Source organism: Formica exsecta, unplaced genomic scaffold (genome assembly GCF_003651465.1).
Source record: "Formica exsecta isolate Colony F162 unplaced genomic scaffold, ASM365146v1 scaffold194, whole genome shotgun sequence".
NCBI classification, from domain to species: Eukaryota; Metazoa; Arthropoda; class Insecta; order Hymenoptera; family Formicidae; genus Formica; species Formica exsecta.
In genome coordinates this window covers 291976-312978 of record NW_021849240.1, presented here as the reverse complement: position 1 = coordinate 312978, position 21003 = coordinate 291976, and the positions used below count along the sequence as shown (strand labels likewise).

Genomic DNA, 21003 nt, shown 5'->3' with positions numbered 1-21003 from the left:
TCAAAACGAAAAATCGTTTGCGAAATGATCACGTAAAAAAAAAAAAAAAAAAAAATGATTAAGGCAATTATAAAACTGCTTTTTAATAAGGGGGGTTTTTGAAATAAAATAAATTGCAGATTTACGAATGGCACTGTTACATCAGCGTGTTAATGGAATTTTTGAGATACGTTCTCGTCGATTGCAAATTCAGTGAGTTTATCTCGTCAACGAATAATTGCTAGATTTTCGCAAATCATCCAGCATTTAGATAATTCGCAAGTCAAATTGTCAATAAGAGAGCAGAAGTGAATTGATGAACCATATGCACAGATTGCGATTGTATCGTGCTGAATGTAGATGCTGATACATACGTATGCAAATGGGTTAAATGGTTAATTTAACCAGTTTCGCGTGCAAGATTCAGATCTGATACATAAAGCCGCGATTCAGATGTTTGGATTCCTATAGAATGTATAGAACAATAGCTTCGGTTAGAATTCAGAAATCTCGGATGCGCTTTCTCGCGAAATCCTCGTTTATGTTATGATTCTCAGTCTCGAATAACTAAATTTAGAATTCAGAAAGCATCAAAAGCAGTTTATCTCTACTGCAGATGTTTCACAGTATCATGCATCAATCTCTAATCCTTTAAATCTCTAATGTAAATCCGAAATTTTCAATATTATCATTATCATCTCGATTAATTAAATTATTACAAATATTACGATGCGAACAAAATCAGAAATTATTGAAATCATTAATAAACATTTATTTAAATTTTAATTTTTGGAATATGTACACTCATTTTATTATATAATTACATTTTGATTGATATTAATTTAATCGATAATTTTCGCACGTGAATATCGAAAATCCTTCATCGGATAAATTGACATTTTAACTATGGTGTAAACTGATAATTTCGATTCGCTCATGTACAGCATAGAATCTCGCTGAAAGTTTCTGGTAGAAGTTTTCTCTTTTTTTTTTTCTACGAGATGGAAGCTCGTGAATAAAAAATTGAGGGTGACAGCGGCAAAATGCTTCCTCTGAGATTCGCTAAGAGTGGAAAATCTGATTCAATGATTAAGCGAAAAATTCGCCAAGTTACCCCATGCCACACAATTCTCAAAAATACGAGAACCTGTGGTCCAATAAAAAATTGTAAATTGTGTAAAGCTTCTGGCGGGCACGGAAAGGAAAAAATTCGCAGCGCGAGTAATGGGATACTGATAAAGGCGCGAATAGAATCTCATTAATCTTTCTGAATCAGTTTAATGATATCCAAGTCCAGATAGCATATCTTTCGCAAGTTCCTAGAAGACGATAAGAATCGCATTTAACTATTAATTATGCACTGATTCGGCATGATGTGCAAAGTATATATTAAACGATGTCAAAATTGTCACCTACTATGTTTTAATATCGTGTCTTAAATTAGATTGAATCAATCATTATTAATCGACAGAAAAGGAAAAGGAAATAGATAAATATTGAAGAGAAAAATTATGCGATAAGGCTTTTGCTTAATATTTGGAAACTATATGATATTCGTAAATTACTTGATTAATAACCTATGTTAATTAAAAAAGAAATTTTTCGAATTTTCAAATGAAAAACATTCTCGAAATTTGTTCGTATATAACGAATAATTTCCAATTTTAATTTTACGATTTTGATTCGAATTTTCAAATTTTAATTTGTTATTTTATATCCTATCTATCTATCATTTTTGACGATCCCTCCTCCCTCCCCCCTTCTCCTCAGTTGCTAGTCATTTCATATTCCCTAAAATATCACTTCTAAAATAAGAAAAAATTACGGACATATCTTTTTAGAGAGCAACTTCGAATTGTCAATTCCAGCACCTTTGCTATTTTTTCACAAAGCTTATCAGATATTCTTTACGACTTTATTTTCTAAAATAACGGGATATCCTTACAGGATTCTTTTCCATCAAACTGCGCGTCCTAGTAACTTGCATCCTGCCGTCGAAGACATCATGTTCAGAGACGCCCGCGTTCTTATAATCAGCGTCGACCACATCGACGCGCTCGTCCTCCGCCAGCGAGCTGAGACTGTTATACCACTGCATACTGTTGGTCCTGTAGGGCTGCTTCGAGGACTCGTGGCTGCGATGAAGATCTTTGCTGAAGCTCAAGCTGCGTCTAATCGGCTGCAGACCGCGATTTATCACCGCCGGTAAATCGGCGCTCCCTTTTAACAGCGCGCCGAATTTCCGACGGAACGATGCGCGCCGTTCGAGCTTCCCGCTCGAGCTGTCAACATCCTTCGACGAGCTTTCCTTCAATGCCGGTCTCTTAACGCCAGAGGATTTTTGACACTCTGTTTCGACGGGTGATGAGATGATATTAATAAAAGAGCCTCATTCTCTCTCTTATATACATATACCCGCGATGGTTTCTTCGAAACGATCGAAACTATGTATTTCTCTTCAATTGCATTATATGTTGAGAATATATGTTGCAATATAGCTCATAATATATACACATGTGCCTTTTATACAAGACTTGATATATCTTTAAGAATTGAAAAAAAATTGATACGTTTTATTCTACATGTCAAATATCATTATAATTATTTTAAGCCGCTATATAAACATATTCGTAGCTCATCGGCATTTACCATAACAGAATTTTAATTGTTTTCTTATCAGAATAAAATAATTCATTAACTTTGCTCTCTATGTCTGTTTCAATATTAATTACAATTAAGGAAGTTATAAGAATTTATTATTATTGTTGATTTCAAAATTTATGATTACTTCCTTAAAAAACAATATTTAAATTTATTATTCAGATAAGTTATTTTGAATATTTTTTATAAAAAATGACATGTTAGTGATGTTACATCGATTTGATTCAGATATTAATAACGCAAGTTATAACTTTCTTGACAGTTTCGACGTTTGATAGAAATCAGCAATATCTCTAGAGACTTTGCTGACACTTCTCATGTATCAAGAATTTTGCAAAGAGCGATTAATAATTTAGTACTCTGCGCACCTGCTTCCTGTTTGCATTCCTTCGCGAGATTTTCCTGCTGCAGCACATTTGCACTCTCGTCAATGCAATTCGTCGTTTTGTGGTTCAATTTGGCCACTTTTTTCGAGGATCTCTTCGTTTCCTTCTTCAACGTCATTTTTTTCGAACGTATCTCGCACTACAATCAATTGCACTTAAATAATCACATTGAACAACGCAAATTATGGCACGTTTAATTTTAATCAATGATCGAATCGCATTGACTTTCCATTTCGTTTTTCACAATCGTGTACGGTACGTCTTTAGCCGCAATTTACGCACACCGAGTAAATTTTGTTATAAATGGTATCACTTCGATAACGACGCGTTATCGTTGCAACATGTATCAACTATATCGGTAATATCGCGTCCACTCATGCCTTTTTGCTTTCCGTGTATTTAACGAAGCCTGGAAGTTGAGATAAAATCGATCGCGCCATCAAAAGTTAAAAACTTTCTTAACCGCTTTTAAGCCTGTTGATCCGATTTACAACCTCATATCTGCCACTGTTTTTTAAATATTTTCCTACCGTATTTTTAGCCGATACGAATCGAGAGACATTACGGAACGCGCGTTTTTTTAAAGAAATGGAAAGTGCTTCCATTTGGAGTGTCGCAATTTTGCGAAAGCTTTTCGAAATCTCTCAATGTTTATTTTTCAAAAATGTTCTAAATGTCTTAACATTGCGTGAAAAAAATGATTTGAAAATTACAATTATTATATATAGAAATCAAGCCAGCAAATTTTCCGTTTACCAAGAGAAGACCGTGTCTTTTACTATGTTGCCCATGTTATCTCACCATTATGTTCATAATTTATCGCTTGGTTCCAATCGAACGACCAATTACCAAAACAAGACTTACTACTCAAATAGAAGACGTTGCTTATCATACTGAAGAAAAATTAACGTCTGTTCCATTATCAAATCGAAAACAATTCAAACATTATCAAGAATATTGAACGTGCAATTTTTACATAAAGAAAAATTAAGTTAATTTTAATTCTCTTATAATACTTATACCAGAACATAATGTAGAAAGAAATACCCATTTAATTGTAACATAAAAAAATATTTATCAATAATATTAAAATTCAAAATTTACGTCATATTCTAATTGTCAAAGCAACTGACATTTATTTGTTTTAAGAAGTGATATAATTATCTACATAACTTTTTACTCAAGCTGAAGAGTACAAATTCGCACATCTTCTATTTTATTAATCATTCAATCAATTGCATCGAAGATAGAGTATGTGCAAAGTTTGAATTTTGATTGCATTGCATTTGATTGATGTACTATTACATTTTTTATGCGGCTCTTATCTGTTAGCTTATTAATGGAATATTCCTGGCTCGGAAATTATGCAAAATAACATGTGCATCGTTTCGTTTCGTCGCATTAGAGAAGTTGTTTGAAACAATCCACACGTTCCGTAATTATAAATTATATGCTTTGTTCCAAAGTCCAATATATACGTTAGCGATCTGAGAGTCCACAGATGCATTACTATTTTCACTCGCAACACTATTTAAAGTGAATGAATAGAACAAATTATATTATAGAAATATAATAATATAAAACAGACTGAGCGTAAACAGAAAAATTATTTATAACAATGGATCTTTAAAATAGTAAATAAAATATTTTTTTAAATCTACTTTTATTAATTTTTTCTTTATCAGCCAATCTGACTAAAATATGATTTTGATAAGTTTGTTCCTTATTAAATCGATGCAGTAAATACGAAGATCCTTACGTGTTGATAAAAGTAATATTTTTAATAGTCGGTCTCGTCGAATGATTCGCAATAAATCGCGAATCTTTTGTGCAGAATTCTCTATAACAAGAATTATGATAAAACGGTACTCAACTATGCCCCGTGAAATTAACGCACTGTTCATTATAATTCTTATCATTCGTTTTGTTGCCTTGGACATTAGAATGCGTATTCGCATGAAATTATAAACTATTTCATACATTTCAATATATTGCATAGGTCACTTAATATGTCATTTATTTTCTTGCACAATCAATTAAACAAAATTTAGTGATATGTTCGAAAATAAAAAAAATTTTTAAAGTAAAGTTTGCTTGTTTGCTACATTTTACAGCTACATTTTAATGATATATTTCGCAAGGTATTTATTACTTTCGATTTCGTGCTCATCTTTTCTTAATTTGACGTTAATAAATTCTTGTCAAGTTTCTCAGACACTTTAGTTCGCCCTAGACTCCCTGTTTAAAATGGTTACGAATAAGACTGTTAATCTATGCTGGTTATCAAGCGTTTAATTATACCACACACTGTATCTTTACGTTCTTTCCAACTCTGCAAAAATAATAGCGTTGAGTCTAACAGAATTAGCATGATTACGGCAAAATTGCTTAGTCGAATCCCATATCTGGAGCGCGTAATTTGCGCGCCTTGCGCGCCTGCAATATGTAATATCGCAAAATTATCGGCGAGAAAACGGATTATAAGACTGGTTAATCCTGGCCACGATAAGCTTGCAACGGACTGCGTTTTGTTATCAGGCGGTCGCACGGCGAGTTCACGGGTTGTACACGATAATAACGTGACGACGTAACGGCAATTATTGTCGTCGGAATAAAGTGCGTTCTCAGACGTCACTGTTTAATGCATTCGAGAATCAGCCAACCATGTCTTCGACAAATATTTGCCGACATTGCCTCGCGCTTAATCGCGACAATCAGTCGCAATGGGTTTACTGGAATAAATTTCGCGCAATCGATATATTAAATTTCCTCAAAATTCATGACTCGACATTCGCCCGCGGGCAAAACACGGATTTTCACGATAATTCACTACGTACATTTAATTTGATATTAAGCATCAAAGATAAATACTGCTCCATGTATGTTATATTTTTCTCTTTTTTATAATTTTTGTTAAAGATATGACTCTCTCTTAGCTTTTATTTTCGGATTAAAAAGTTAAAAAAAAGATTAGCTATTTTAATTAAAATTTCTCATTAATAATTAAATATATAAATTGATAAATAATAATAGATAATAAAATAATAAAATATTTTCATTCATCTGTTGCACGTGTTTGTTTACACACTTACAAATTGCATTTTAAGAAAAGATAATCGTAGGAATGTACATTTTCCAAGAAGTGAAGAAGATAATGCGTTATCATGCGATTGTAGCATGTATAGAGAAATTATATGTTACGTGTTACATAATGATTTGTCGTGCTATGCATCAGATCTATGAAATTGAAGGATACGGCGAAATAATTAAAACGCAATTTCGATATTGAATAATGAGTATTACGAGCAGCTTGACTTGCGAGTTAAAATAAATGTGCAAAATGTGATTTTAATTGATACGGAAATCAAATGTGATTCAATCTTTTTTTTTGTGGATAAATAAAAATCTTATAAAATTAAAAAATGCAAATGTAACAAAAATTTGCCGAGTATTATTCCGAGAAATGAATTAGAGATGAGTCGCTGTAACGGATGCAATTTGATACATATACCGACGTAAAAAAAAATAATGTGAAATTGAATTTACTAATTCAATAGTTATCTGTGAATCTATGCAAGTTATAATATGCGATAAAAAGATTCAATTTAAAAATTCGTTACTTCCAAAAAACCATTTCGCGAACGTAATGTGCAATGTATTTTGTCTCTTATTATATACATTACTTTTTATCTAGATTATGAATTTTATTTTGTATTAAAATCTTTTGAAATGAATTTATTTATACCTGTCGCATACACCATTCATATATAAATCGCTTGAGATAGAAAATACTTTACTGCGATATACGCAGATTATTATCTAGAGAATTAAATCTATCAATCATGGAAAAAATGCAATCTCTGGAGGAAAACTAAAATGATTTAAAAAAAAAAATTGTCTTAATATAATTTTTTAAATTAAATAATCACATTTTTAAAACACTTTCATATTATTAACAATTTTAATATTATTTTTGCGATTCTCCAATATTAAACGTCTGCTTGATCATTCGTTAATTACCGACATTAGCCGTGTACAACAGAACGTTTTATACAAATAGTCACAGCAAGTTTGATTCGCCAATTTCACTCCGTATAATTCCGTTAAATTAAGTTTCTTTTTCGTCGCGCTAATAACGTACAGAGTCGATTGTAAAGTCGGTTAAGGTTACGACTTATCAACAATTGTACGACACCCATACAGGAAAAAAATTTCGATCGATCAGTTGATTCGTAATAGTGATGCGAGTCTTTTTTCTCTCGTTGCATTGAACGTACATTAATTCAGCCGACATTATTTGCCTCCGCAAAAATAGAAAAAGTATAGATATTATGCGATTTTATTGGCTCCGTTTTCACACTTTTGCCGCGAAATGAAATACCAGAGAACCTTTAGGAAAGAAGTCCGTGTCAAAGGAAGCCGCGCAAACTCGCAAAAGTTTCCCTTTTACCGCGTTAATCGTTTGCATTATCGGTAAACTACTGGAAATGTAAGTGCAAATCAGTTCGAATGCTACTTTTACCTCGTCATGCAGCTCGCTCAAACATTTAAAATATTTTAGATAATTTACACATACGATTACACGATATTTCGTTATGTTGTTTGAGTTTTCACTGATTTCGATCCTTTCCGGATCGTAGAATTCCCATCGATTTTAATCGCTTCATAACGCATATCATTTTGTATATTTTGTTATCAGGACACACGTATAATTGCACCGAAATATTCCACTGACACTAATTCAGTTTACGTTACGTGCATATTACGCTTGATAGCGAAAAAGAGTCATTCGCGACAGTCTTCGATTTTCTCTTTTCTTATCGGTGTTTTCTTCTTGACTTTATTTTTCTCGGGTAACCAGTGGAGCAGAATAAATGTGACACGCGACGGTAAAACCGCGCTTTGGCGACTGACGAAGGTGCTGCTTCATTATTAGCTCGGCATTAGTATGGCTGATAATAAGCCACGTAGCTGATAAACGAGACGATCCGAAGAAACAGAGAAGAAGCTAGTCACACATGATATTTAAGATAAAATACAATTTTTCAAAAGATGAAAGAAATCCGCGAAGATCTGCCGCGGATTTTATATATATATATATGTATTTGCATATTACTTTCATTATTTCATTCATTTTTAATTACAATATTTAAGGAGAAATTAGTTTAAATACCTCGGAAACTCTGAGTAAAAAAGTACACAGGAAATTTTTCATACATTTTATATAATATATATTCGTCCTATATTAATTACGAGACGTATGAAATACGATAAAAATGATAGTATCAATGTGTAATAAAATTTTTTTCTGTGAGTTTTGTGCATGTGAAGCTAATCATATTTTTAATCTATTCAGATAAGATCTGGTCGCAAAAATGCACAATAAAAAAATCTTTTTTATGCGATCATCATCACAAAAATAAATTAAACGAAATGGAACGCTCTTCTATTTTTTTCCTGAATCGCACTTCACTCATTTCTTTCACGCACCGTGCGATGATTCTTATCGATATTATCTCACTTTTCGCCGACTCTGATCTAATCAGAGCATTTCGATCTATTATCTTTTTACTACTTCCAAGATAGATTAATTAATATAAATTCTTTACTTAAAGAACAACATTAAAATTAATTAAATCAAAGAAATCGAAACTTTAATATCAGTTTCGCGAGGCTCGATTAGACCACTGGATTTCACTTTTGCACTAACTTCACTTATTTTCTATTCTTTTCCACGTTATTTCAATTTTCCGCATGGATTCGTCTGATTTTCCTGAACCCAAGTTAGACTTTTCATGACAGTCGATATTTTCAGTTATTAATCGCGCGAAAAATAAACGAGTGAACAGAACGCATCTCGCAGATTTATCAGCTAGCCTTTGCGGTTACACACTTTGTCGTTATACACGGCAGCAGATTTTTCTTCGATCATATCTTTTACTTGCACTTCCGGTCGCGCGCGAGCGATCGCTTCGCCGTGTGAGCGCAAAAATTGCGGCAACGGACTAAGCAAGAAATTAAGGAGACAGGTGAGGCGAGGTTCGATAAGCAGTTTGCTGGCTGCGGGAAGAGAGAGCAAGAGAGAGAGAGAGAAAGAGAGAGAGAGAGAGAGAGAGAAGGAAGAGAAATACACGTGGGAGAGAAAAACGCGAATGCGAGTCACTGACAAGGAGAGATACATTTGTACGTAGAGAGGGGGATAACCGCAGTGGCGCTCAATTATAGCCGCAATATGGTTACATGGAATTGGCCAAATGATTACGACTATGACTCAGTACTATCTGAGTCGGCATATCGGTAACACAAATATCGACCGACTGAACTCTACAGAAATATTTTTCAGAAATAAGAAAGAGATGCAAAAAATTTATAAAAAAAATATATATATATATATATAATATTAAAAATATATATATATATAATATTAAAAAAAACACATATTATATATATTGTAATCTTTCTCTATACGTGAATAAAAGATATTAATCATATTTAAATATATCATATAAAGCTCATATGACTTTAGATAATCCTTTTTTGCAATTACATTTGCTACTTGTGTGTTTAATTTATTTTTTCTATAAAACACAAAATAACTCCATAAAATCAGATTATAACACCGAGTTAAACTCCAAAGTTTAACTCCCAACTATAATTTGTGATTTTACGTCAACTGTTGATCCAGCCGTGCTACGTTAATTGCTCGGAAAACTGTCCTGTTTGTGTTGTGAGATATCAAGATCCTTATCCTTACATACAGTCCAAATTGAAACCCAATTTACGTTAACTTACGACTAACGCGATCAAAGTGTATCGCAAATTGCATTTATATTTACATATGCGTCGCATTTCTTGATTTTTGCTAAGACGAAAGTTTGAATTTTGCATTCAATTAGAAGTATTTGATTTTACGAGCTACGGAATTAGGAGGCAAATAGGGGCAAAGCTCAAATCCCACGGAAACCATAAATTTTCCAAACGCTTGTAAAGTCTACTTAAAACCCACTGCATCTCCCGGTGAAGCAAAATTCGTGAAAAACTTTTTCGTCGTCTTTCTCGCGACTTTTCAAAGGACTCTCGCTCAAAGTTTTTAGTACAAAAGCACTTTGTCACGTTAAATCTCAATGAAGTCTATCGTTCTCATTTGTGGTATTAATAAAATCAATAAAATGTTTTTTCGATGAGCGTTTTCCAATGATTAATGCACGTAAAATAATGCACTTAAACTAATAATGGCATATTTAATTTAAAAGAAAAAATTCTTCCGCATCAATATTATGCGGCTTCTATCGTAACAAAAATATCCATATATTAAACTAATATAAAACAAAATATCGGGGAATCTATATAGTAAAATATGATTTTGAGTTAGATATAAATTAAGATAATAAATTAATCGATAAATGATAATATGTACAACATAATTCTCCCAAGTATATGTGTATATATATATATATATATATATGTATATATATATGTGGTCACGAGAGAGAGAGAGGCCGCCTCGTTCGACCGTGTCCGCCGCTGGGGAAAATCGTTAGTGCCCCGGCCGACCGCTAATGGGGCCCAAATTAATTTCACGTAATTGTGGGTACACGGTAGTGTGCGTTCCGTCTCCTCGTCCCCGGCTACCAGTTTTACCCTAATAGGAATAAAATAAGCCCTTATGCGCGAGCGCGCGCGCGCTGCCACATAATTGCACCGGTGGAAATAAGCAAACCCGATTAAGCCCCGTGCACACTGTCACGCTCGCCGGGTTTTGCCTTCGACGACTTTCATAAGGGCTTCGTCATATATATATATATATATTTGAATACTTTAAATTATATACGCATAATTCAGTTAAGGGAAAACTGAGGAGCAGAAATAAATTTGCTAGCGCGACATTGTGTCCCAGCGATATCACAGGTGTCGAGGTTTAGAATGACATGTCAAGGAAAAATTATTAAAACTGTTGCGAATATTCTTGAAACTGATAAAGTTTTGAGAAAAAATATTAAAGATAATTATATTCATTATATATTATTATCTCGCTTTCGAATATCTACTGCAATTTAACGAATTAAATTTTCTTCAAATGTTACATAAATTGAAAAAAATGTCTGACCTATATAATAGAAAAAGATTCTTTATTATTCCAAAAGTAGTAAATTTGATTTTTATCCATAAACACTCTTCTATAAATACACACTTTAGATTTTAAACGTTCGCTTTTTATACGCAATTTCTCGGATATAATGCATAATTTTTAAATTAATTTTTACATTAAATCACTTTCTTCCTAAATTTCGTAAACACTAATCAAATGTTTTCGATCGTATCAAATTAAATAAATGACAGTAGCTTACGTGAATTATAATTCGTAACCAAACAGTTGTTTAATTTTTCCATTTAATTTTGGATTGTCCTCAAAAAACAATGTATGGCTCTTGATGACCTCGTCTGTAATTTAATCACTCGCGTTAAAATGCAATAAATAGCGAATGTGGGTTATCGCTGCTATAAGTTCGGTCATATAGCCTATGACACAATATGTGTGTCGTTGAATTTTACGAGTGATGCCTTGGTAGGCAGACGCTGATGATGCTTCAACGATTTATTACCAACAGCAAGGGATCTTCGATTTATTCGCGCGACCGATTTTTCGCTCGCAATTAGAGTAGCAAATCCCTCCCGTGAAAATAAATTACTCGTTCACACTTCGTTAACTCGGCTTCCATAGTGCTCTGAGACAGGTGATCGCTATCGCGAGCGAGATTTCTGGTAATTTGTACTATGCCCCCGCCATTAGAACGGCAATTAAGTGCATAAAGGAATTGTAAAATTGTGGCGTACGCGCACTCGACTTTTACGGAGTCCGAGTGGATCTTTAATTATCTTATATGCCTTGCGGGCTCTATAGAGGAGTTTTACATTTCTCTAGAGATTTCTTTGCATTTCTTTGATTTCTTATTAACTTGTAACTCGGTCGAAAAAAGACCGCATCCATTATGCAAGACATTTCTTCGCGCGCATTGTATTAACCTATTTGTAATCGTAACACTATTATTAAGATTGATTATTATTTTTAATTACAAACTAATGGAAAAGAGAGCCATTTGAATGACTTTCATGCGCTATGTCAAAACTGAAAAAATGCTTTTGTAAAAAATATTATGTTGAAAAGAAAGAGAGATGTAATGGTATCTTGTTGGATTAAAATAGTTTGCAATTTAGCATAACATAAATTTCAATCAATACAAATAAGAGAAAGAGAGAGAAGAGATAAAAAAAATTAATAAAAATTGAAAAATTGCATCTATTGTTAAGTTTTCCTTATAAAAAATACACGACGAATTAATAAAAAGTATTTACACAAAATATTCCCTACATTTGAATTAAACTTGAAAGATCTTATATAAAAGAGCTGCATATTTCATATCATTACTTTTATGTTGAATAACAGAAACTCTGTTACGACATCCATTTATTCGCACGAGTCCCTTCGCATAAAAACAATTTTTATCCTTCTGTGTGTTAGCTACATCTGACACAAGGAATGAAAGATTATATTCGTATCTCGTAACCGAACCGCGTCTCGAGGCTTTCGTATCGTAAGAAAGTTGAGAGCTACCGGCGCTCTTTTTTTGCGGTGAAGCCGCATAAGATAAACGATGGAGAACAGGTACGAGACGGTACGACCTAAGCGGATTACACCCGCGCCGGACGAAACGCGCGCGTGCCCGTCGCGCAAAGAGGAAGTTGGCAAAATATCCTTTCCATGTGCTATTCGCGATGCAGCTGCATGGGAAACGCACGCGTCGCGCTCCCACATTCGTAATTCGCATAATAAATGGCGTAATGAGCCCTTGCAGGTTCCCACGAATGTCGCGGTTTGAGAGCTCAAGAGTGCTCGTCGATCAAGCACGATGTCGAGAATAAACGAAATCTTCTCAATAAAATGCGCAGGGATGTCACTGTAAGCTCTCATTTTATGTTAATTGTTACAAATTACTAAATATGTTCTTTTTTCTTACTTAATAGAGGTAGGTTGAGGAAAATTAATCTTTTGTCGCAAGAATACGCATTAAGTTATTATCGCAAATTGTTTTAAAAAACTTTTTTAAAATTTTTATTTTAGAACATATTGTATACGCTTCTCTCTTCACTTTCGTTTAACATCTTATTTATCACTAATTATCAATTTGCAAGAAAAAAACGATGAAAAAAGACTAGTAATTACGAATTAATGTCCAAAGATTCGTGACAGAATCTTGAAGATGGAATGATTTCACTTTTTGAGGGTCATTAAGTATGAAAGAGTTAAGCGTTCGTTTCAGGGATGTCTTGAGAGATTGTCTAGATGAAAAATATTCCTCAGCATTTTTTTTAATCCTCCTAATAATGGCTCGATCATCAAAGAACAAACGTGGCGTGGAATATTAAGACGATTGTATGTCAACTAAGCACGTGATTGTCGTTATCCCATTTTGCCGAAGCCTGGCAAGCAACTACTTTTTTTTTGTTTGTTTCCCATCGGAGGCATTAGCCTTACGAATACATTTAATAGCCCCAGACAAAATATGCATTTTTTTTCTCCTCCAGCCGATCTTTGAATTAACGAAACACAAAGTCATTCAAGAAAAATGTATATATTCATAAATATTTGTTACAGATCTTTTAAGTCCCATGTCATAAAGCGAATAAATTTTGTTTCGCGAGTTTCTCTTGCATTTTATACTAAATAACCGCAAACATATCTTTAACAAAATAAATATAATTAGTTTCTCAGTTTTATGTTAAACAATTTTTGTTATTAGTTCGAAAAAAAGACACGAGAAAAGAAGATTTATAACATAAAAAATTTATTGCTAAGATAGACTTTTGTCATTTAAAGGAGATGAAATTGTATTATATGCTGAATTCGCATGTAATGCCAATTGAGGCAGAGAATCGTAATAGCGATTTTACTAAGTAGGCATACATATAGTTTCCTTGACATCCTTAACTGAAATCTTCTTAAGGTATGCAAGAGTGACAGCATGAATTATAGCAACGCACTTGTTGCGAGACCTTTAACCCAAATATGTTTCATCTTATTTTAAATACGAATAGATCTTTTACGAGATGTATGCAGAATATATTTAAAAAAATCTTCCATAATTTTTACTGGTAGTTTTCTTAACAAATACACATACAAAGATTGACACTTGCTTATGTTAGTAAAAAAAGTTTAATTGTTCAATTGTCATCACGTTTCTCACATCTCACAAATTAATCAACAATTTTATACTATAATTATTTCTTTGCGCACGCGACAGCACATCATATAGCATATAACAATATAAATTACCTTCTACGCGAATGTGTTGCAACGACGCCTGCCGATTCAATGGACTTCCTACGACACATGCGGACGTTCCTACTCAATTAATATTACACGCGATAGTATCACTCGTACTACTAGATATAGTCGAGTACATTAATAATGTCCTGTGCGTTCACATTCAAGAATCTCATCACACACGACTCGCCGATTCTTTTCGTTCTTTGCTAATATTAAACAATTGAATCATACGATTAAATATGCAAGCAAATAAACAAGTTCCTTAAACATTACAAATAATTAGAAATAGAAAAAAACTTTATAAAAAGTTTTAAAATTAATTAATTTTAATCTTGTTAATTAATTTTAATTTATGATAAGAAAGTTTGGTCCTATTGAGAGCCTATACACAGAATTGCATTTTCGCGCGTACATATACATGCAGCATCCAGCATCATCATGCAACGGCATCCTTATAAGGCAGATGACTTCGAGAAAGGTGGCTCATTCCCACCTTAAACCCACAGAGAGACACATGTGCATGACACATCGACTGGGCGCGGGCATGACACATCGGCCAACATTCGTGCGCACATGTATATGTATGCCTAATTGTGTACACGTGCATCTATGAAACCGCGAGATTGAAACGCTTACTCTTTTCATCGTTACCGGCTCTCGCGAATCAGTTTGTGGACCACCGGAATTCTTTTCATCGAAATCGAGTTACAGAATGACTTTGAAATCATAGCTAAAAATAAAGTACTCTATTATACTTTGTGTCTACGATTTTCAACTGCAAAAATTAAAGCATGATCTTTGAAAAAGTAATGTGCATTTTTTTGCATTATTGAGTTTGTTGAAGTATCCGATCTTTTGACTTTCACATCATGATTTCTATTATAAGCAACTACTTTTTTTTTTTTTGTTTCCCATCGGGGGCATTAGCCTTACGAATACATTTAATAGCCCTAGACAAAATATGCATTTTTTTTTCTCCTCCAGCCGATCTTTGAATTAACGAAACACAAAGTCATTCAAGAAAAATGTATATATTCATAAATATTTGTTACAGATCTTTTAAGTCCCATGTCATAAAGCGAATAAATTTTGTTTCGCGAGTTTCTCTTGCATTTTATACTAAATAACCGCAAACATATCTTTAACAAAATAAATATAATTAGTTTCTCAGTTTTATGTTAAACAATTTTTGTTATTAGTTCGAAAAAAAGACACGAGAAAAGAAGATTTATAACATAAAAAATTTATTGCTAAGATAGACTTTTGTCATTTAAAGGAGATGAAATTGTATTATATGCTGAATTCGCATGTAATGCCAATTGAGGCAGAGAATCGTAATAGCGATTTTACTAAGTAGGCATACATATAGTTTCCTTGACATCCTTAACTGAAATCTTCTTAAGGTATGCAAGAGTGACAGCATGAATTATAGCAACGCACTTGTTGCGAGACCTTTAACCCAAATATGTTTCATCTTATTTTAAATACGAATAGATCTTTTACGAGATGTATGCAGAATATATTTAAAAAAATCTTCCATAATTTTTACTGGTAGTTTTCTTAACAAATACACATACAAAGATTGACACTTGCTTATGTTAGTAAAAAAAGTTTAATTGTTCAATTGTCATCACGTTTCTCACATCTCACAAATTAATCAACAATTTTATACTATAATTATTTCTTTGCGCACGCGACAGCACATCATATAGCATATAACAATATAAATTACCTTCTACGCGAATGTGTTGCAACGACGCCTGCCGATTCAATGGACTTCCTACGACACATGCGGACGTTCCTACTCAATTAATATTACACGCGATAGTATCACTCGTACTACTAGATATAGTCGAGTACATTAATAATGTCCTGTGCGTTCACATTCAAGAATCTCATCACACACGACTCGCCGATTCTTTTCGTTCTTTGCTAATATTAAACAATTGAATCATACGATTAAATATGCAAGCAAATAAACAAGTTCCTTAAACATTACAAATAATTAGAAATAGAAAAAAACTTTATAAAAAGTTTTAAAATTAATTAATTTTAATCTTGTTAATTAATTTTAATTTATGATAAGAAAGTTTGGTCCTATTGAGAGCCTATACACAGAATTGCATTTTCGCGCGTACATATACATGCAGCATCCAGCATCATCATGCAACGGCATCCTTATAAGGCAGATGACTTCGAGAAAGGTGGCTCATTCCCACCTTAAACCCACAGAGAGACACATGTGCATGACACATCGACTGGGCGCGGGCATGACACATCGGCCAACATTCGTGCGCACATGTATATGTATGCCTAATTGTGTACACGTGCATCTATGAAACCGCGAGATTGAAACGCTTACTCTTTTCATCGTTACCGGCTCTCGCGAATCAGTTTGTGGACCACCGGAATTCTTTTCATCGAAATCGAGTTACAGAATGACTTTGAAATCATAGCTAAAAATAAAGTACTCTATTATACTTTGTGTCTACGATTTTCAACTGCAAAAATTAAAGCATGATCTTTGAAAAAGTAATGTGCATTTTTTTGCATTATTGAGTTTGTTGAAGTATCCGATCTTTTGACTTTCACATCATGATTTCTATTATACCATGTTTAATATTAAATTTTATATTTTCTGCAATGATGATTTTGTATCATTAAAATTAAGATCTTCAGAGAGATACCACATTATATTTATTAAAATAAATCAAAAAGAAAAAAGAAATGTCTCTGCATATACAAGCAAATTCAGAAAAATAAAAGCGTTCTTTGTTCCATGTGATGGTTCTTATTTGCTCTAAATTTCCTTTATTAAAGTAAATAAATTTCATTATATTTATTAAAATAAATCAAAAAGAAAAAAGAAACGTCTCTGCATATACAAGCAAATTCAGAAAAATAAAAGCCAACGTGCGAAACTAAGAGTGCAAAATATAAGATTTTGCGTTCTTTGTTCCATGTGATGGTTCTTATTTGCTCTGAATTTCTTTTATTAAACTAAATAAATTTGTATATAAAGTTATACGTTGTATTATTTAATTTTGTACTATTTTTATATTAATATATTAAACTCATTTCGAAATCTTTATCAATTTTTATACGTAATTCTATGAGAAACATCTGGTACTTAATCAACCCACGTCTATTGTTCCGCTTTCTTGTTTTCCTTCCGTCCTCGTGGGTTCAAAGAAGACTGAATAGAAGGAATAAATGATGAAAGATTCTTGCGAAGACAGTCAAAACATATGTATAGATGACATTTACTGATGTTATTTACTTCCTACCTGGACGTATTGTAAAAATTGATAAAAACATAGAAAATCTGATAAAATTTTACTTCAGAAAAAGTCTATTGCACGATAATTTATCAAAAAGTATAAAATTTGGGCGCGCCTTGTATGTGTGTAAAAATACTTCTTACATTAATTTTTCCAAGTCTCGGGAGGAATTATAAAATTCGAAATTCGAAAGTTATATTTATTTAAAAATTGCTATTTCCAGCAATCTATGAGAATAAACTGAGAAAAATTGATACACAACGGCCTGTTTCTAAATTAGACAAAATATTCGCGCTTTAAGCGGGACTTCCGCGATTTCCGCCGGAGTTCGCAAAGTAGGTCGTCGTTTCAGCATCATTACGATACGAACTTTGCTTTCTGGCGAATTTCGACCATCCGTAGGTGGTGACCTTATCCGCGCAACCTCGGTCCCAATTGGTCCTACCAGTAAAGTTTTGGTTCGACAGAGCATACAGAACTTCCGGTCACCATTATTTGCGATGAAGATTTTGGCATCCGGATTATTAAAAGAATTTCATAATTTCCCTCGGAACTAAAAAATAATATAAAAAGCATTTCCTCCACACATACAACATTTACGCTCCCAAATTCTATATTAATCACTTATTAATTATTGTACGTATTTGCATCGATTTTGTTTATCGAAGTAGCAATAATCAGGTAAGTATTATTTAAAAAAGATAACACTATGACTGCAAAATAAATGTGATAAGAACCTTGAAAGAAAATTTTGTAACAAACTAATATAATAATTAATATCATCAACTGTTTTGAACAATTTGTCAAATACATAAATAGCGGCAGCCATGGATCAAGATAAAGATTTCGAAATCAATAGACATTGTCAACATCGTTGAACTTTGTTTCATTCGATTATGAATATGCTACAAAAGTGAAAATGTATTAGTTACGATATCGCGAGGTTTTCTTAAAGGTCATTTATTCTCGCGAGATCTTTAACCCGGATGATCTAGAATTACATACGCAAAATGGCAGTCGCACATCTGTCATAAACACGTGATCAACTTATGTAATGTGACATTTATGTATGTAATTTATTATACAGTATGTGCGTATATAATTTATTATAAGAAACTTACTGCAAATCTAAGAAAGAAAAAGAAAATAAAAATCTGAGATAAAGTGTGATATATGTATAACATTCTTATGCTCGGTATGTATTGTCATTATTGCGAGATGACAAAAATCTTCAAAAAATTAATATAATGTTTTATTCTCCAACATTATGTTTCGCAATTTGAAATCTAGTCGGTTAGTAATCAAAAAGCTTTTTCTTCTGTTGCACAAAAAAGCTATGTGTTACAATATATAATTTATATTTATATATAATTTACTAATTATGCTTTGTATTTCAGAGCCATTTAACTTAAGATGTATTCTGATTTACATAAAATTTAGTTCAGATTACATCTCTCTCTCTCTCTCTCTCTTTCTCGATATCACTCTGTATCATTAAAATAAATACCGATATTTCCACAAAGACGTATCGACAATTGGTTCCGCGCGTGTCACTGTTCATAACAATGAAACTTCTCAATTATATCTGTCTCGTCAAAGATTGCCGTATCGGAACTCTATCAGCGGAATTATTCCAATATCACGATAAAACGGCGTTATTAAATATCGTTGAGGCAAATATTGTTTAATTAAAGCTCTTGTCTAACTGCATCGATTTATTCATGTCTGTCCGTCTCCTCGACTGATTCGCATCCTTTTCATCTCTAGTAATCATAATTAATTAATTAAGATATTTTCATGCGTATATATCATATCTATCTATATATATTCCTCGTTTGACAAACTTTGCAAAATTTGAATCGGATGCTTTTTTTAGCAAAGATTTGACAAACGGCAGTGACTGGCAGAGTGACGAATATCAAAGCTAGATGTGTATATGAAATTCTAATTAAGGTCATGCGGCACAAAATTCCGCACGATTCTCGGCAACTAATCACTAATCGATAGTCATTCATCGACGCGCATGGCACCGAGACATTATTCGATTGATAGCCATTCAGGAGAGAGTCAGTCAGCCATCAGATTCAACGAGCGCGCGCGGCTATCGAATATTAATTAGCGATTATACGCGAAAAATTTTGCATAATAAAGCTTCTCGAAACAGCGGTGGAGAGTGATGGAAGAGTCCGTTGTCTCTTTCCTTGACATTCAACTTCAAGACACTTCAAAATTGCTACATGATTGCTTTCGAGACCATTTGTCTCTCGTGAAAATGCATTTTCATCTCTTAATCTCTTTGTAAGCGACATTTCGCATCAAGTATTTCGTTTCTACAAAACGACTTACAGAACAAATGCCAATGACGCGAGTCGCGGTGGCTTCTATATTTTTAGCATTTATCCGAGACATCGTCTAGAAAATCTCTCTCTCTTTCTCTCCTCTCATGCTTATTATTTTTGCACAGTTGTACCTTGGAAACTTCAACTAATGTCTCTACGAAAACATTAAAGTTACTAATTCGTCCATTAATTTATAATAATTTAATACAACTAAAATAAATAGTAAATATATATATATATATAAGTGTGTGTGTGTGTGTGTGTGTGTGTATTTTCTTTTTAATATTTAATTATAGACTTATAATCTCACACGCGCATACGATATTTGATTTTCGCAAACAACACCGTATCGATACATGATCAGCTAGATTAAATAGCGCATACCTGCGCTAATTTACCTTTCTAATCTATGAATGCTTTAATTAAAATTTGATAGGTCACAGTAATTAGCGCTGATGCACCTTTAACGCATGATAATTGCACGACGTGAACGCCGGAGCACGTAGTGACGACGACGTGTACGATCGCGCTTGACGCAGAGATATAAACGAAATTGCTTTCCGCAACTACTGGACGATAAATATTTGCGTTCGTCGGGAACGTTTCTCGTTGTTATTCATTACAGCGATCTTATTATCCGATTCTTTATAGTCCATTTCTCGGAGCATAAGGTGGAGCGTTTTACTACAGCGGCGCACGTGTATCAAGGACGATGTTATAATGTTTCCTTAAAGAGTATTTCCTCTCCACTCTCGCAAGTTAGCGACCATTCTCTATCCTCTTTATCATCTCTAATACCAAAATTAGAATATCTAAGGTTATATATTTCTCGAGAAAAATTCTAATACAGGAAATGACTTTTATTACGCAAAATATCCCATAGAATTGACAAGTTATATCTTGAAAATTATAATATTAGCATTTAACCAGTATGTGGTTTGTGGAATAAAAAATACATTTCTTTCAAATGTTTCGCGTATTTATCAAAATTGATATTTAAATCAAGAACAAATAATTTCGCACATTATATA

The 21003-nt window shown here is 33.1% G+C and overlaps 1 protein-coding gene across 4 annotated transcripts in view; it reads right to left on the bottom strand.

Moving 5' to 3' along the window:
* Nucleotides 1-9021, bottom strand: part of LOC115234080 (pleckstrin homology domain-containing family G member 5) — an 87808-nt gene extending 78787 nt beyond the window's left edge. The window contains exons 1-3 of one of the 4 annotated variants that reach the window (XM_029804820.1): nucleotides 8920-9021; nucleotides 3009-3165; nucleotides 1925-2328 (exon numbers count right to left, since the gene is read on the bottom strand). In XM_029804820.1, coding sequence (XP_029660680.1) covers nucleotides 1925-2328; nucleotides 3009-3165; nucleotides 8920-8958 — 600 coding nt within the window. In that variant the 5' untranslated portion in view covers nucleotides 8959-9021. The other 3 variants (XM_029804818.1, XM_029804819.1, XM_029804821.1) reach the window with 3 other exon arrangements.
* Between the last annotated feature and the right edge of the window lie 11982 nt (nucleotides 9022-21003).